Genomic DNA, 16,953 nt, shown 5'->3' on the forward strand with positions numbered 1-16,953 from the left:
TCACTTGGCAAAATCGGCCAGTTCTCTTATCCAGGGTGTCATTCTTTCTTATCAAACCACACTACATAGGGCAAGCTTTAATATTCAGGAGGCTGGACCACTGTAATCTTGTATGGACCACAGCTCTGAAGAATGATAAAAAAAAGCTGCAAAACCAAGTAGCCAAAGTAATTTATTTCCAAACCCCTGTGCAATACTTTGCTAGAAATAAAGGAAATTATGACTTTATTCAAGAGAGTCTTTTGCTTACTATTTGTAGTATCTTGCTAATAAAGGAACGCTGGAAATCTGTTGGTTTGTACTGTACACCGTGCACCTGTGACTTAATTGCTGGAGGGGTAAGTTGAAGACAGGCTTAGAATGTTGAGTTCTGACTTCCACACAGCAGAATAAAGACGTGCACAACTACTCTCCGCATGTGGTGTGGTTATTGGCAGGTACCGCAGCTGGTAGGACGCTACAACTAGCGACGAGAAAGGGGATATGAAGCAAGTACACTGAAAGCGCTCTTCCAGAGAGTTTGCCGTAATCCAGCAAAGTGCTTGTGCGTGCCACATGTGTCACAGTCTAAGTGTAGAAGACTACGCAGCCTTCATAAAACAAATAAAAGTAAGCAACATTGAAAGCCGACATGTCAGTGGCCAGGTACTGAATGAAACAGCCGCAAATAAAAGGTACAGCGCCATTACGCAAATGAATACCATATGCTAAATGGAGAAAGAATGCTAAAGTATGATGTAACCAGGTGCTTGTGAAGAAACATTTAGGCTCAAGCTGACTAAATATCATAACGTTATCTGCTTTCATGGACTAATGGTATACAAGGTTCATCTACTTACCAAAACAAATTAATGAATCATCGTTCAATAATGTGCTACACAGCAGGTCCCAGAAGGAGAGTCAGGGTCAGTTTGCTGCATTTTTAAATCTTCCCACTCAATTACTTACCAGGTCTCGAACCAGACTGGAATCGCTAACGTGGGGCTCGGCTTCTTTCACTGACCCGCCTGAAGAGTAGTGTTCAAGTTCCGGGTTCGCCTGGCAGCTCCTCCCCCAGCCTGCATATAAGCAGACTGCCAGCATCAGGGCGGCCGTAAGGTAACCGGGGCTGCTTCTGATCGAATTGCCCTTTGTTTTTAAAGCTTTATTTTGGTTTTCATTCGTTGTGCCTACTGTTTTGCAGTTTGCTGCAATCTTTAAATCTTCCCACTCAATTACTTACCAGATCTCGAACCGGACTGGAATCGCTAACGCGGGGCTCGGCTTCTTTCACCGTCCCTCCTGAAGAGTAGCGTTCCAGTTCCCGGTTCGCCTGGCAGCTCCTCCCCCAGCCTGCATATAAGCAGACTGCCAGCATCAGCATGGCCGTAAGGTAACCGGGGCTGCTGCTGATCGAATTGCCCTTTGTTTTTAAAGCTTTATTTTGGTTTTCTTTTGTTGCGCCTACTGTTTTGCAGTTTGCTGCTTTTTTAAATCTTCCCACTCAATTACTTACCAGGTCTCGAACCGGACTGGAATCGCTAATGCGGGGCTCGGCTTCTTTCACCGACCCGCCTGAAGAGTAGCGTTCCAGTTCCGGGTTCGCCTGGCAGCTCCTCCCCCAGCCTGCATATAAGCAGACTGCCAGCATCAGCGCGGTCGTAAGGTAACCGGGGCTGCTGCTGATCGAATTGCCCTTTGTTTTTAAAGCTTTATTTTGTTTTTCTTTTGTTGCGCCTACTGTTTTGCAGTTTGCTGCATTTTTAAATCTTCCCACTCAATTACTTACCAGGTCTTGAACCGGACTGGAATCGCTAACGCGGGGCTCGGCTTTTTTCACCGACCCACCTGAAGAGTAGCGTTCCAGTTACGGGTTCGCCTGGCAGCTCCTCCCCCGGCCTGCATATAAACAGTGATGCACCAACCACGCAGCAGGCGAGCGCAGCGGGCGCGCCAAAGGCAAGCCCGTCTGCGCCCGTCAGCGCCCGGACTGCGCCTTGCGCCATACCCCCTGGTCCGCTCCTCAGAACAACTTACACTAAAGATTCCCTCATAAAATTTAACACAGGGATGGGTAATCACCATGTCAGCGATATGCTGACCGGGTCTGGGAGCGGAAGTGTTCGGAACGGAGAGCCCTGGCAGGGACCATACACTATGTCACGGACCTGCCGGGATCCTCCCTTTCAGAATAACCCAAAGGTCGATACTAAGCCAGTGAAGAAGAACAACAGGGCAATCAGCTGTCTGTTACTTAATGTTAGATCGAGGGCCAGACACAAATATCAACTTGAGTGTCTAATACAAACAGAAGACCCGGATGTATTATTCCTTACAGAGACCTGGGCCAACGACAGCAGTGACCCTGATTGGAATATCGCTGTGCCTTTAGGCTACACAGTTGCAAAACATCAATCGAGCTGAAGGTAGGGGAGGTGGCCTAGCCATAATCCATAGATCCTTCTTAACGCTGCAGCCTACTCCGCAGAGTCTCAAGTGTGCAGAGGCAATGAGCTTTACTCCGAAGTCAGATAATACCTCCTCATTCTCTGGCTTATTAATCTACAGGCCCCAAGGCCTGGGAGCCCTGTTCTTAGAGGCAATTCAAACTCACCTTGAAAACTCTCTTGAGCACGACCATTATACAATCCTGGGAGATTTTAATTATCATTTGGAGGACACAAATAACGGGGAGACGGTCAATCTCCTGGACATATTCTCCTGTCATGATCTTAAGCAGATAGTTAATGAACCTACCCAGTTGGCAGGCCATACTCTGGATGGCATCTGTACGAACATGCCCCTTGCTGAAAAAAAATAATGTAAAACCAATGCTTTGGTCTGATCATTTTGCCATGTTCTTCACCATTCTGCTCATTTACTCCCCTCACAGAAGGCGACTCAGGTCTCCCCCCAGGAAATATCAGGCCTGGAAGTCAGTTACCAGCTCGGACCTATTGGGTGCTCTTGAGGAAAGAGTAGCACCCTGCTCAGATGCAAACCAGGCGGCTATGGCTCTCCAAACCAGCCTTCTTAATATCGCCAACCAGGAGGCATTTAGAGTGCGGCAAAAATGGGTGTCTGCCCCGTGGTATTCATCCGTTCTAAAAACCGCTAAAATCAAATGCAGACAGCAAGAGCGGGTCTGGAGAATGAATTATGATCCATCCCAGAAGAAAACGTACTGTGCTGTACTAGAGGACTATAAGAAGTTAATAATTCAGGCGAAAACTTCCTATTATTCCAGGAAGATCCAAGATGCCGCTCACTCTAATAGAGAATTATTTTCCACCGTTAATTCCTTATTGAGCTGTCCACGGGGGGCGACCTTTAAACCCAGACAAAGTATTCACGGATAAGATGGCGTCCTATTTCCAGAATAAGGTCCAATCCATGTACAATGATCTATCCAGAGCAGCGGACAGTGCACAGGTCGAGCTGAGTGGGTGCAATGGCATTTGTAATGCACAAATTGACCTTTCTATGTTCTCCCCATTGGATGAGAACGCACTGGCTGATCTTCTACTGGCCACTAAGTCAGGCTCTCCACTGGACCCCTGTCCACCTTCCGTGTTCCACCTGGCACCGGCAGAGATTAGCGGCTTAATACTGCGGGTACTGAATCAGGTCCTGAACTCTGGAATCTTTCCATTAGCCTGGAAAAAGGCCTGTATCCGGCCATTGCTCAAGAAGTCCAAGTTAGAACCCTCTAATGAGAAGAGCTATCGTCCCATCGCCTGCCTGCTGCTGCCAGCCAAGCTAGTGGAGAAAGCCATGAATGGGGAGCTATCGTCCTATCTTGAGACATGGCATATTCTTGATAGTACCCAGCATGGCTTCCATGTGAATCATTCTACGGAAACTGCTCTACTGATGGCAGCTGAGGAGATTCGGAAGGGGATGGATGAGGGAGGCAGGGTCACATTGGTTCTGCTGGATCTTACAGCGACCTTTGACACCGTAAACCATGAGGTACTTATCCAACGGCTGCAGGATATTGGTGTCAAAGGCCTAGCGTTAGATCTCCTCTCCTCCTTCCTGTCTGACAGGGAACAAGTCATCTGTTGGAACGGACATCAGTCAGACAAATTTTCCCTTCCAGGATGAGTTCCCCAGGGTTCGGCGCTATCGCCCACCCTGTTTAACATCTATGTCCCCCCCCTGGCCAAGAGAATAAAGAATCTAGGCTTCAAGCTGGTGTCATATGCTGATGACACTCAGCTGATCATTTCTGTGCCCCACTCTGTGGATTCCATGGCTGTTGACTTCGCCTTGTGTATGTCTGAAGTCATGCAATGGATGAACTTGAACTTTCTAAAATTGAACACTGAAAAGATGGAAGTCCTTGAGTTCGGACAGAAAGAGTCTATCTGGAACCATAATTGGGGGCCTATATCTGCAGGAGTCTGTCCGGTCCCAGTGCCGAAAGCAAGGAACCTGGGGTTCATCTTTGATGAAGATCTGTCATGGAAGCCCCAGGTGAATCAGGTGGTTTCTGCCTGTTTTTACATGCTTAAGGGGCTGAGAAAGATCCTGCTGTTTATTCCTTACCATCTTAGGAAAACGGTTATAATCGCCACTATCTTTTCCAGATTAGACTATGGAAACGCTCTCTATCCAGGAGCAGGTTGTGCTCAACTGGCCAAGATGCAGTCAATTCAGAATGCAGCAGCCAGGATGCTCCTCCATCTGCCTAAATATAATTCCACATCACAGGTCATTAGGCAGCTACATTGGCTCCCTGTTCAGAGGCGGATAGATTTCAAAGCGCTTTGTTTGGTGCACAGGGCCTTGGCTGGTGTGGGGGCCTCAGATCTTCAACATCTATTCATAAGGTACATGCCAACCCGACCCCTGAGGTCTGCCTCGCAAGGGCTGGCTATGGTCTCTAAGATCATAAGACAACGCTGGGGTGGGAAGGGCTTCTCCCATTTGGCCTCGAGGCTCTGGAACTCCTTACCTCAGCAGCTAAGACAAATCTCCAACCACAGAAGGTTCAGGAAGGAAGTCAAGACTTGGCTTTTTACTCGATAGGACAATGGTAGCGCATATCTCAGTTACCTTGCACAGCGCCAAGATGCCTGGGCATTAGTGCGCTTTACAAATACCATGATTCACTCACTCACTCAGGGTTGTGCTAGCGCAGCAGTCCCCAGACAAAATGACCCACCACCGAAGCTGCCGCATAGGGGCTCAGAATAACTCCCTAAACTGCCCTAAAGTAAGGAGCTCCGATGGGGAGTCAGAGTGAGATCCACGCTCCAAAAGTCATTAAGGCTGACCCCGAAGCCAGCACATCACAAGCCACTTGAAAAGCTCTGCTTAATACATTTCCACAAGAAGCACCTGATATATCACTATTGTCCACTCATGTGTATACTGCTGATGCATTCTTTAAACCACCCTCTGCATTTGATACTGCCAAGAAACACAATATTGGAAATAGATGGACTGCATGGATGGAGACTTCTGAACGTTTCTTACATGGAATAGATTAAAAAGATTATATAGTATCTGAAGAACATGGCAGGTGTGGAGTGAAAGAAGCCTTGAAAAAGATCCCAAAAGAAGGTGAAGTGCTGTATGATCAAAGTAGTGTAAAGAATCAAGAGACCTGGCTGCCAATTTTTAGATACTGCTATTTATTTCAGCAGACTAAGGGCCAATGTATTTAGGCTTTGGCCCTTGCTTAATCATTTCGGCATGATTAACACATTTCGTAAAAGCATTTAAATGATAGCCGCGGCATTCAAAGATACACAAGATTCAAATGAAAAATTGCAAAAATACAATGAACATGTGTGATTGTCGAAAACAAGAAAACAGTGAAACATATACTTAATGCATTAGAGTAGATATGAACAATTACACCAGCATGTTTTTAACACATTAATAAGACACTGAGCTCTCTCATACAGCCCTATGCTTGGCTACATTTGGAGAGACGCTATCCAAGGGGGAGAAAAGAAGTCTTTGTGGGTACATATCTATGTACAAATACCCTCTCAAGAGTCTGTGATTAATTCGAACACCCTTGTGCATAAGAGGAAATGCCAACATGTTTCTAATCCCCGGAAAGGTTAAGGGATTTTCATCAGGGCTGAGACACGGTCCAATCTGCAGGTATGAAAGTGATCGTTCTGACTGAGCATCGATTTATTCATTGATGAACCTTGCGTATTTTGGCTTGGAATTAAATAGAGCATGAACCACCGGCTTTCAGATAGGTTTGGAAAGAGTCAAATATAATCCTGTGCTAATTTGCCATTGGAACTGATCGCAGTCACATTACTCTTGCAGCATTGACAAGATCGATACTCCTCAGTAGTAGGCTCACATTGTTGGCACGTCTTTCAGTCTTTGATCAAATTAGAGCAGCCTTGAATGTCAAATTTAATCCAGTGTCAAATGTGCATTATGACAGATAGATATTCAGTCAAGAACGCCAGAGATCAGGTGAAACCGTGGATTAGTGTTTTGAGAGACTGGATGTTCTGGTGAAGCAATGTAGGTTCAATGAGTTTAATGATGAGGAAGCTACCCTACTCAGAGTGATCGATGGATGTCTGTTACATTCCTTTCAACAACAAATGCTGAAGCACGGAAGAACGTGCTGATCCTCCAGCCCAAGGCACCCAAAGTGAGTCAGTCATACACATGATGAGTACACCTAGGTATAAGGCTGGGGGACACAAGGTGATGTTTCCGCAGAAGAAGAAAAGGTGTTACAGATGTGGACTGTCATTGCCACATGAAGACAAATGTCCCTGAATCAAACAAATATACATCAGCTGTGGTAAAGCAAATCATTTTGGGACGACTTGCAAGGCGAAGAGAAAAGTAAGTGCGTCACAGCGTGAAGACAAAATGGTTGACCGAACCCTACCTTGGCTACGTTCGACACACTCCTACAAGGCAAAGCGTTCAAAACAACAGAGGCAAATCAACACAAAACAAAGTCGATTGCCATCTAAATCATCGACGAAGAGTTCCTCAGTATCAGTCTCTAGCGAAAGTGACAAGGATAATTGCAGAATGACGATATTTACTTCAGAAAGACATGCACATGTGGGACCAGTCAGATGTGAGGAAAAATTCAAAGTAAAGAAAAATCGACAGGAAAAAGCACCAGAAACATTCAAATATTGTCTGAAGAACACTCTAAAGAAAAATGAATATTCGATACCGTTCATAACTGATAGCCGTGCATCGATAAATATCATGCTTGAGGAGATGTATCAAGAGTTATCTCTGTTACCTCAACTTACGCAGTCAAAGACTGCACGAGCTGCCCCAACTCCCTTATAGAGTCAAGGTTTGTTTATAGCCACAATCAAACATAAGAAAACTGTGGAACAAGCCTCTAGACATGTACTTCAAGTAACATCTTCAAGTGCTCGATTGCTGAATTTCAACACTGCTGCTGATATGGGACTGACATCAGTGAACTACAACATGAATGCCCATCTTGAAATTATAAGTCAATTTCCTTCATTATTTCACATGTTATGAAAACTCAAAACAATGAAAATAATGTTAAACATAAAAGAGTATGTTCATCTTGTTGCACAAATACACAGAAGAATTACGTTTCACTTGCAAGAGGCAGTTAAAAAGGCACTTCATTTATTCCTTGAACATGACATCATTGAATGCTCCACTGGTCCAACACTATGAGTTTCTCCCATTGTAGCAATTGAAACTGGCAAACTGGCAAGTGCTAATCTCAGATCTTGTTCAAATTCTGAATGCTGAATCTGCTAGATATAAAGAAAGAGAAATACACTAAATTCTATAAACCATTTCAACACATGTATTCCACCAAAGGGGAAGTAGGCTAGTTTGACTACTAAATGGAAAAAAGATTTATTGCTTTGCACATCCTAATAACCAGTATCATTATTGCATGTCTATAGGAAGGGTCCTGACAAATTTCTGGTCTATTGTCTAACACCACTGCTTTTTGGATGTATATAATCAGTGCACAACGGCTTCATCCTTGGTTGAACAATGGTTGAGTATGAGCTAATTTAGTTTACTATTATGAACACTGCACATCCACACAAAAAATGGCAATTACAGGTGCCTTACCGTTCACAGAGAAGGCCCTTGATTGGGTCAACTGGTCCATATTATGAATGATGCTACAAACAAATTAGGCCTTGCTTAGTGTTTGGCAGATGGATTCCTCTGTCCCAAATGTGACATATATCCTGTCTGCCTTACTACAAGTGCATTACGTCCTGTGGCATTTGCAATAAGGTGGATGGGATACCTATCATATGTGTGATGGCGTATTCGTCCGACAAACTCTAAATCAGGGCCTTTGTTTCTAGTACGGTGCACAGTTGCCTGAATGGGAATGATTTTTTTTTATTTATTTGAGTTTTATACAGCGCTGGCTAGACCCGGAGGTATCAGAGCGCTTTACATAAGGTTCCACAAACTTACAAAGTTACATCACTTACAAGTTACATCAGTTACTAGGAAAACGTTTCAAGAGCGTAGAAGATTAAATAAATGGAGTTTATAAGGGTAACGGGATAGGAGGTAGATAGGATGGAGAGACGAAGGAGAGTCTGCCCAAAGTCCGGCTCGGTAGGTCACAGCCGAGGGGGAAGTCCACAGCCCATCTCCTCTATAGCTATCGGGTAGCTCCACCGGGCATCAGCCAAACAGCTAGATCTCAACGGGAAAATAATTCAAGATTAAAGAGGAGGGATAAATGGAGCATAAAGGGTGTGAAGTAAAGGGGTAGGAGGGAGAATACAATGGAGAGACGCAGTAATTTCTGCCCAAAGTCCGGCTGGGTAGGTGACGGCCGAGGGGGTAGTCCATCGCCCATCTCCTCTTTAGCTATCAAGTAGCTCCAACGGGCATCGGCCAAAAAGCTAGGTCTCCACGGTCAGAGGTAGGTTCACAGATTCAGTATCCTGATCGGTAGGCCGGAAGGGGGATTTGTTTGAGGTCTGGTTGGTGTCAACTCTCATGGTCGAGGTAGGGACCACTGTGGCAGCCATCTTGAGGTCAGGCAAGGGATTCTGACCTTTGAGTTAAAATCAGCCGGTTCCCATTTTAGTCTTTCGCTGGCGGGGTGAGGGTGGTGGGGGGGGTTGTTTGTTGTGCAGTGGCCGATGTGAGAAGCTCTCTGGCCCCACTGCTTGCTGGGGCCTCCAGGCCAGGTATCTATGACTAATGGTGCTTCCTCGCTGGGTTCTTTGCTGTGCACAATCGGGCTTCTCTTCATCTTATCCTGCACTCCTGTCCTCAAGGCATGTATTGTGACCCTTTGGAGGCCCCTTCCACTCACCAGTATTGATCTGTGCCACTCACCAGGGTGAGCCTTTCTATGACCGTTTTGTTATCACGCTGGTTTTCATGCCATGCGGCCCACTGTCGTCCTCTCCACTCTGGAGGAGGGAGGGAGCCAGTCATGGTATACATACGCAGTTGATAGCAGACATATGTGAGCAAGAGGGTAGAAAAAAAATGTTTGGCCATGACCATAGATATTATTTAGCATGCCTACTGTGGGTTAGTAAATTCTTCATGGGGAATACAATGAACACACAAAGGACAGAAATGTTATCCTTACCTTACTGCATCTGCCAAGTAATCCCAATACTTGTATGCTGTCTGAGAATAGTAAATCATCATAGGAAGCAAGGACTTTGGGCTGGACGTTGTGAGGTAGGTAGTTGATAGTTCTGTGTTCCTGTAAAACGCTGCAGTGATAAAGTGGCAACAAGTCAGCAGAGGAAAATGGTATCTCATGTAGTGATGCATAATGGCAAATCCCAATACAAAACAGAATGTCAAACTATGCTGTTCAGCTGCAGAGGTAATTACAGCACTGAAGATTAATGTGGGGTATTGATACGAAAAAATGGCCCAGTAGTTTGGCTGGACTCTTGCTGTTAGGGCAGAGTCAACACTAATTGCCCTATGACTGGTCCCCTAATACATTGGAAAGATAATCTAAAATGACTGAAATACCAGGAGGAATTCCAGTAAGTTAAGATTCATTCAAGCTCCCCAGTAAATGGAGGGGTCCATATAGACATGGCAGAAATGCAACTAGAATGACAACATTGATTAGTATAGATGTATCGGCATGATGGAATTGTACACATACGATTTGCTAGTCAATGACATTCATACCTTTCTTTTTTGCTGCCAAACTTAATACATGACGTACCACTGATGGAAATGACAGCAGGATCAGTGCCTTGAAACAATGGCAGAAATAGTAACAAAATAAATGTGGTTACACAATCTGAACATTACAGTTTGTGTATAGCCTGATGAAAGAATACAACATTTGTGGTGGCTATGTCAGTCATCTGCCTGTATTCGCCATCTGGCTTAATTCTCTTAGAAAAATGCACAATTGCACCACTTTTTCATAGGAAGCATTGTTAATTCTCAAACAGCTTTGCATAGTATAATTTATCTAATGTTTCAGCCCCTGGGACGGACAAGGAGAAAGCATAGCTGTGTCATCCTTGTTGGTGTATGTGCAATGCAAAGACTCTCTTGGGTTTAACTTCTGTTTACCAGTTGCAGCATTTTTCCATGTTTTATTTATTTATGTGGATTCCTAAAGAGCAGCTATCAACAACAGGTATCTTGGCGCTAAACGTTTATGTGAAAAATTACTAAAGATGGAAAAAACACAATAGTGCAGAGAATGTATTTGGCTTTATCTGGAAAATAACCAGGTTTTCAGATCAATCCTAGAGCAAAGAATTTCAGTAATACTTCTTACCTTTGCTGGTAATTAATGCTAGTGTTTAGAAGCAGTAATATAGAACTCTCTTCTACCAATATTCATTTGTTTAAAATTGGTAACCGCAGCACAGTAAGTATGCATAGATTGTAATATATGCCTAGTCCGAAGAAATGACGATCACAACAAAGCCTTATGGACTAGGCAGAGTGTTTTAAAAATAAGGTGTTGCTATTCTGGTAATCAATAGGGCCAAGAGAGGAAATAGGCTTAGTCTTTTTAAGATTCAAAGCAAGTCTCTCTGCAGGAGTGTGGACTAATTGCAGTTTTTTTATAGCTTTGTCAAAGAGGTATAAGTATAAAGCGTTGCAATAGTCCAATATGGTGGATATAAAAGCAGTTAGAATTTACATTTTATCAGACATAGAAAAATGTAGAGAATGCGTTTTGAGACACAAATCTGGAAAAAGCAAGATTTGATCACTTCAGAGACCGGATTAAAAAGAGAGAGACCAACAATAAGCTTTATGCCTAAATTCTTGACACAGGTGACCGGTATTGGTTTGTCACCTGGACAGGAGGGCTAGAAAGGAAGGTCGCACATCTGTGTAGATCTAAAAGGGAGTCGTATTTCAGTTCACCCACCATTTACTTTTAGGTGATAAGAACTCATCCTTGTATTGACTTGCGGTAAGCAATTACTTAGTGTGCCAGCACAAACGTTGATGTCTCTAGCAATCTTAAACAAGATTCATCAGCATAAATGAAAAAAGGAATAAACAAAAGATTGAATCAGAAATGATAAAAACCGCATGCAAATTTTAAAGAACAAGGGGATGGAACTGTACATTTTAGGGACTTTGTTTCTGACACAAAAGGATCCAGAGATACCTAAACTTTCCTATTAGGTAAAATATTTGATGACTTATTTAAGCCCAGTGTCTTTTTTAATTCCAGAAAGATACAGTGATTTAGAAGTAACTGGTGATCCACTATGTCAAAGGCTCTGGAGAGTTTAAAAATAATGAGCATTGTATGACTATGACAACCAGCTGAACTGCGCAGTTCATCCAATACAGTCGTAACAACTACTGTACTGGAGTACGCACAAAAACCCACTTGCAAAGTGTGGGAATAGTTGATTTACTCTACATAGTTGGACAGCTGATTTTAGACAGTGCACTCCAACAGCTTCCATGGGAAGGGGAATTGTGATATTGGTTAGTAGTTTTCCAGTAATAATCTTTGACTATTTGAGTCTGTAGTTCAATACACAGATAAATAGACTCACTGCCTCCTGTTTCTTTAACACCTTAGGAGCTTCGTAAACAAACCTCCCCAGTGCTGCGCTGTCCATTATCCAGTGCTGAACTGGACGTCCAGCGGTCGCACGCAGCACTGGGGAGGTAGTGCCCGTGACGACCGTTGGCCGACGGCAGCACCTAAAGGGTTAAACTTCGTAAGATCAGGATGATTATTTTTACATACCTTTTAAATTGCAGAAAACAGCAGTACCTGCACTCGTCTTATCAAGATTGGACTACTGCAATGCCCTATATGTAGGTCTTCATCATCATTCTTTTAAAAAACTTCAATGCATTCAGAACGCAGGAACAAGACTTTTAAAGAAAATTCCTCAATTTCAGTCAGTGCATGGAGACTAAAGAGCTTCATTAGTTGCTAGTAAAAGATAGAGTCAAGTTCAAGGCTCTTTGTCTTGCTCACAAAAACCTATATGGAGTTGTCCCAGATAACCTAAAGAAAAATCCTACTTGGCATAAACCAAAAAGGTCATTGGGCTAGATTAATTCCAGAACAATCAATCTTCGTAAAATCAGGTGATCTAACTGGGTGGAAGTGGGGGCATGTGTTTTGTCAACATTACAGCAGTGCTTAATTTGTGCCAGTCATTTCCGGTGCTCAGCACTGGCACTTAATCATCAGCACCAGTTGACTGTAGGAGCCCCCGCCTCAAGATCCGTTCGATCTTACTTTGGTAATGAACAATATTGTTACCAGCCTGTGGGTCCGTATGTACCGTCATCACACCACATACACAGCACATCTCAGCGTGTGTGCGGCAGAACACCCATTCACTCAAGTGGCAGCAAAACCAATTTTTCTGCCATATCATGGTACATACTCTCACGGTCCTGTAGAAAGCCTTGTTTAACTAACAAGAGGCTGAAACATATAAACCTTTTTGTAGACAGGGATATAGAAGATCATTTTTATCTTAACAATATCTCACCTCGATTTTAATGTATTCTAAGGCCCTATAAATAAATGACTACTCGTCTGGGCACCTTAGAGACATTTTTAATTACACCACTTCTTTAGAAAACACATTCTCACACTCATATTTTCTGACTACATTCTTGTGTTATTAAAAAATAAAAAGCTGGTTGAAGCTCCTATAAAATATGAACTATGAGCTTGTCATTTTATAGGGCCGTCTAAGTACAAAATTAGGCTACAACTATCTCCCCAACCCCTCAGTCCATCTCTGACAACATGAGGCACCTTGCTAACCTGAGCTCCCATGTGATTGAATTTGCTATAGGACCAGAGGTATCCAGTTATAGATTGACTGAATCAGCAAGCCAAGCCTGCTCTATTGGCTGACTACACCGTGTCATAAATTGCAGTCTGAGATGGCAATGATGATGCAATAGGGTGCGACAACTCGGAGTTACAAGCAGAGAAGGACAGTGTTAATCTAAGTGGCTCTGGACTGGTGTTGAAAGAGCAAAAGACCAGTACCCAATAGTTAAGTGTGATCCAAAAGTTGGTTTCTCTATGTTTTCATAGAATTTGGCAGATATCAAACACAAAAGAATAGACACTGAATGGATTTCGTACATAGGCAACCATGATGTATGTATGTTCCAAGAAACCTGGGCAGTGAACAATGTGTTTATTAATGATTTCTTGTCATGTAGGGTGGAAGCTAAGACCCAAGGGAAATTTGGGTGTGCCATTGGTGGGCTGTTAATGTTTGTACAAAATTATATTCCGTGTTCCTATACATTTTTATTGGTTGATTCCCCTGATGTAGTAGGGATCTCCCTTAACCCTTTCTATGCTCATGACGGACTGGTTCCGTCATGAGCAACGGTGGGCGTGTGCTCCTGACGGAACGGATCCGTCATGGCACCCACCCATGGGGGAAGCGCTGGCGCTCCCACCATGGGCAACCCATCTAGCCCCCACAAAGGGGATGGAGCAGGAGAGTTTCCGCTGCTACCCCGATCCCCCCAGGCAATTCCATGACATCAGCCTGCACCAACGTCATCTGGAGCAGCCGGATGCACTGGAAGCTATTTGCTTCCAGTGCGTCCAGCAGGAAACAGGTACGTTTCCTTGCTCCGGTGGGGTGGGGTGGAAATTGGGATGCATTGAGGTATGGGGGAGAGGAAAGAGTTTTTTCTCTCCCCTGATGTCTCAATGCAGGGCATTCCTGCTGCACGATCTCGCATGGCGTTGCAATCGGCAGCAGGAATGCTCCCACTAGGCACCAGGGATGTCTTTTCTTTGTAAAGGAAGCGAACCCTTGGGCAAGGGTCGCTTCCTTAAGGGGCACATACTTTTTTAGACTTTTCTGACCCCCCCCACCCCCTAGGGACAGATCATCTGTTTTTTTTGGCCTTTAGCCCACTAGAGCCAGGGATTTTAAATACATTTAAAATGGAAGCAACCCATTGGGTAAGGGTCGGTTCCTGGGGCCAAATATTTTTATATGTGTATTCAGACCAGCCTGTTTTTTTGGCCTTTCTATACCCGGGGTGGGGGTGGGGGGCAGAAATCCCCACTAGACACCAGAGACTTTTTTTAAATTAAAATACAAGCAACCCCTTGGGCAAGGGTCGCTTCCTCAAGGGGCACATTACTTTTTAGACTTTTCTGCCCCCCCCCGTGGACAGATCTACTGCGTTTTTGGCAGGGGCAGAAAAGCCCACTAGAGCCAGGGAGTTTAAAACAATGTAAATGGAAGTGATCCCTTGGACAAGGGTCACTTCCAGGGGGCAAATATCTTTTATATGTGTATTTTGTCCCCTCTGGGGGCAGATCGGCCCATTTTTTTCACCTTTCTGACCCCATGGGGTGGGCAGAAAACCCCACTAGCCACCAGGGATGTTTTTTAAAATTAAAATGGAAGTGACCCCTTGGGCATGGGTCGCTTCCGGGGCAGATTTTTTTGGTATATTTATTTTGCCCCCCCACCCCCTGGGGCAAAGATCGGCCCGTTTTTCACCTTTTTGCTGATAGGGGGGGCAGAAAACCCCACTAGAAACCAGGGAGTTTATTTTAAATGAAATGGAAGCGACCGCTTGGGCAAGGGTCGCTTTCAGGGGTTTAATGCATTGTGTATGTTTTTTCTGACCCGCCCCGGGGTGGATAGGACTGTTTTTTTTGTGGCCTTTCTGTCCCCGGGGGGGGGGGGGCATAACACCCCATTAGGCACCAGGGATTTTGTTTTATGCGTAATGGAAGCAACATGGTTGCTTCCAAGAGGGTAATATTTGCTACATGCTTTTTCTGCCCCTTTCTTTTGTCCTTTCTGCCCTAGGACGCTCGGCCTAGCAGACAACCGCACCCGATCCCTTGGGCAAGATCACACCCCATTTTTCTCAGCCCCATTTGAAGGCCCATCTGACAGATTGGCCATTTGGGTAGTGATATAGCATGTTCTAATGTTTATTGTTTTATTTCTTGTGAATTGCAAACGTAATGCTTTATTTCTCCCTTTTTGTTCTAGTTCAAGGCTTTTGCTCTTCAGACTGTTCCAGGTTGCGGTTTCGTTACTGGTGGTTCTGCTGTTTGTGTAGTTGCATGTGTTTGGTAAGAGACTTTTTTTTGTACAATGTAAATGAGTTTCCCTGCATGAATGTGTTTTTTGCAAATGGTGTAATAATAGCAGTAAGTTTGGCTTCTGTTTTTGAGTGTCAACATCTTTTTGCATTTGTGCTCGATGTGTATTTTGTTGTCTTGTGAGTAATTGTTTTTTTTTCTTTCTAGTGGGATATCCTTGGTCTTTGCTGTGTCTCTGCAGAGTAGGTGCTGGTGAGTGTAGCTGTCTCTTGCAAGTGAATCTTATAGTTTTAGAGTATATTGATCTTTGTGATAAAGGCACACATTTTTTTTACTTACTTATTTTTCACAGTGTTGGATGTTGTTGACTTGTTTTTGCAGTTTCCTTTCTCTATAAGAATAATGGCTAGCCGCAGGATTACTGCTCAGCAGGTTGTTGGTATGCTTTATGAGCCTTCCTCTGACCCTGGTTCAGAGACTGGCTCTGCATCTGAGGCAGAGGAAGGAGTGGAAGATTCAGGCAGTGAGTATTCTGTCCACGAGGAATCATCGGATGATGAAGCTACTCTCAGTGCAGATGAAGCTACTCAGTGCAGATGAAGTGGCTGTTTTAGAGGAGGTCATTGATGTGCCAATAGTGCAGCAAGAGGCATTTGGGCTGCAGCCAGGGGCTGCAAGGCTTCCCGTTAGAAGTGCTGACTTCTGGGTTGCCCCAAGCATGGTACAGCAGGCATTGCCGGACATTACTGGTGTTCCACGGTGTAGAATGAATACTGAAAACATTTCGCTGATATATCTTTTTCAGTTGTTTATGGAAGATGTATTTTTGGCAGAGATTGTTGAGCAGACTAATTTGTATGCCAAACAGTTTTTGAGGGACAACAGTGCCAACCTTAAACCCCACTCTAGAGTTACCTGGTGGACTCCCACAAATCTGGAAGGATAAGGAAGTTCTTGGGTTTAACTTTTTTTTGATGGGCTTGCTAAGGAAGCTATCAATGACTTCATATTGGTCTACTAGTCCTTTGATGGCAACAGCTATATTTCAGGCAGCCATGCGTTGTGATAGGTATTTGCTCTGCTTCGTATGGTGCATTTTGTCAATAATGGTTTAGTGTTGACACAAGAACACCCTGATTTTGACTGTCTTTTTAAGATTCGGCCTGTCATGGATCACTTTTCAGGTCGTTTTTCTGAGACCTGTGCTCCCGGGAAAGAAATAGTAGTGGATGAGTCTTTGGTCTTGTTCAAGGGCCGCTTGGTTTTTAGGCAATACATTCCTAGTAAGAGGGCACACTATGGAATTAAGATGTATATGATGTGTGACAGTAGGACTGGATATGTCTCTAACTTCAAGGTGTACACCGGTAAGGATTCCAAGATTATCCCCCTTGTTGTCCGTCCACTTTTGGAGTGGCTGAGAAAATTGTGTG

The 16,953-nt window shown here is 44.1% G+C and overlaps 1 protein-coding gene across 1 annotated transcript in view; it reads right to left on the minus strand.

Moving 5' to 3' along the window:
- ASMT (acetylserotonin O-methyltransferase) overlaps window positions 1–16,953 on the minus strand; it is a 298,115-nt gene that overhangs the window by 254,318 nt on the left and 26,844 nt on the right. Inside the window, exon 2 of the mRNA XM_078656057.1 lies at window positions 9,575–9,704. Coding sequence (XP_078512183.1) covers window positions 9,575–9,704 — 130 coding nt within the window. The remainder of the gene's footprint in view (window positions 1–9,574; window positions 9,705–16,953) is intronic.

The sequence above is a fragment of the Lissotriton helveticus genome, chromosome 8 (assembly GCF_964261635.1).
Source record: "Lissotriton helveticus chromosome 8, aLisHel1.1, whole genome shotgun sequence".
Lineage (NCBI taxonomy): Eukaryota > Metazoa > Chordata > Amphibia > Caudata > Salamandridae > Lissotriton > Lissotriton helveticus.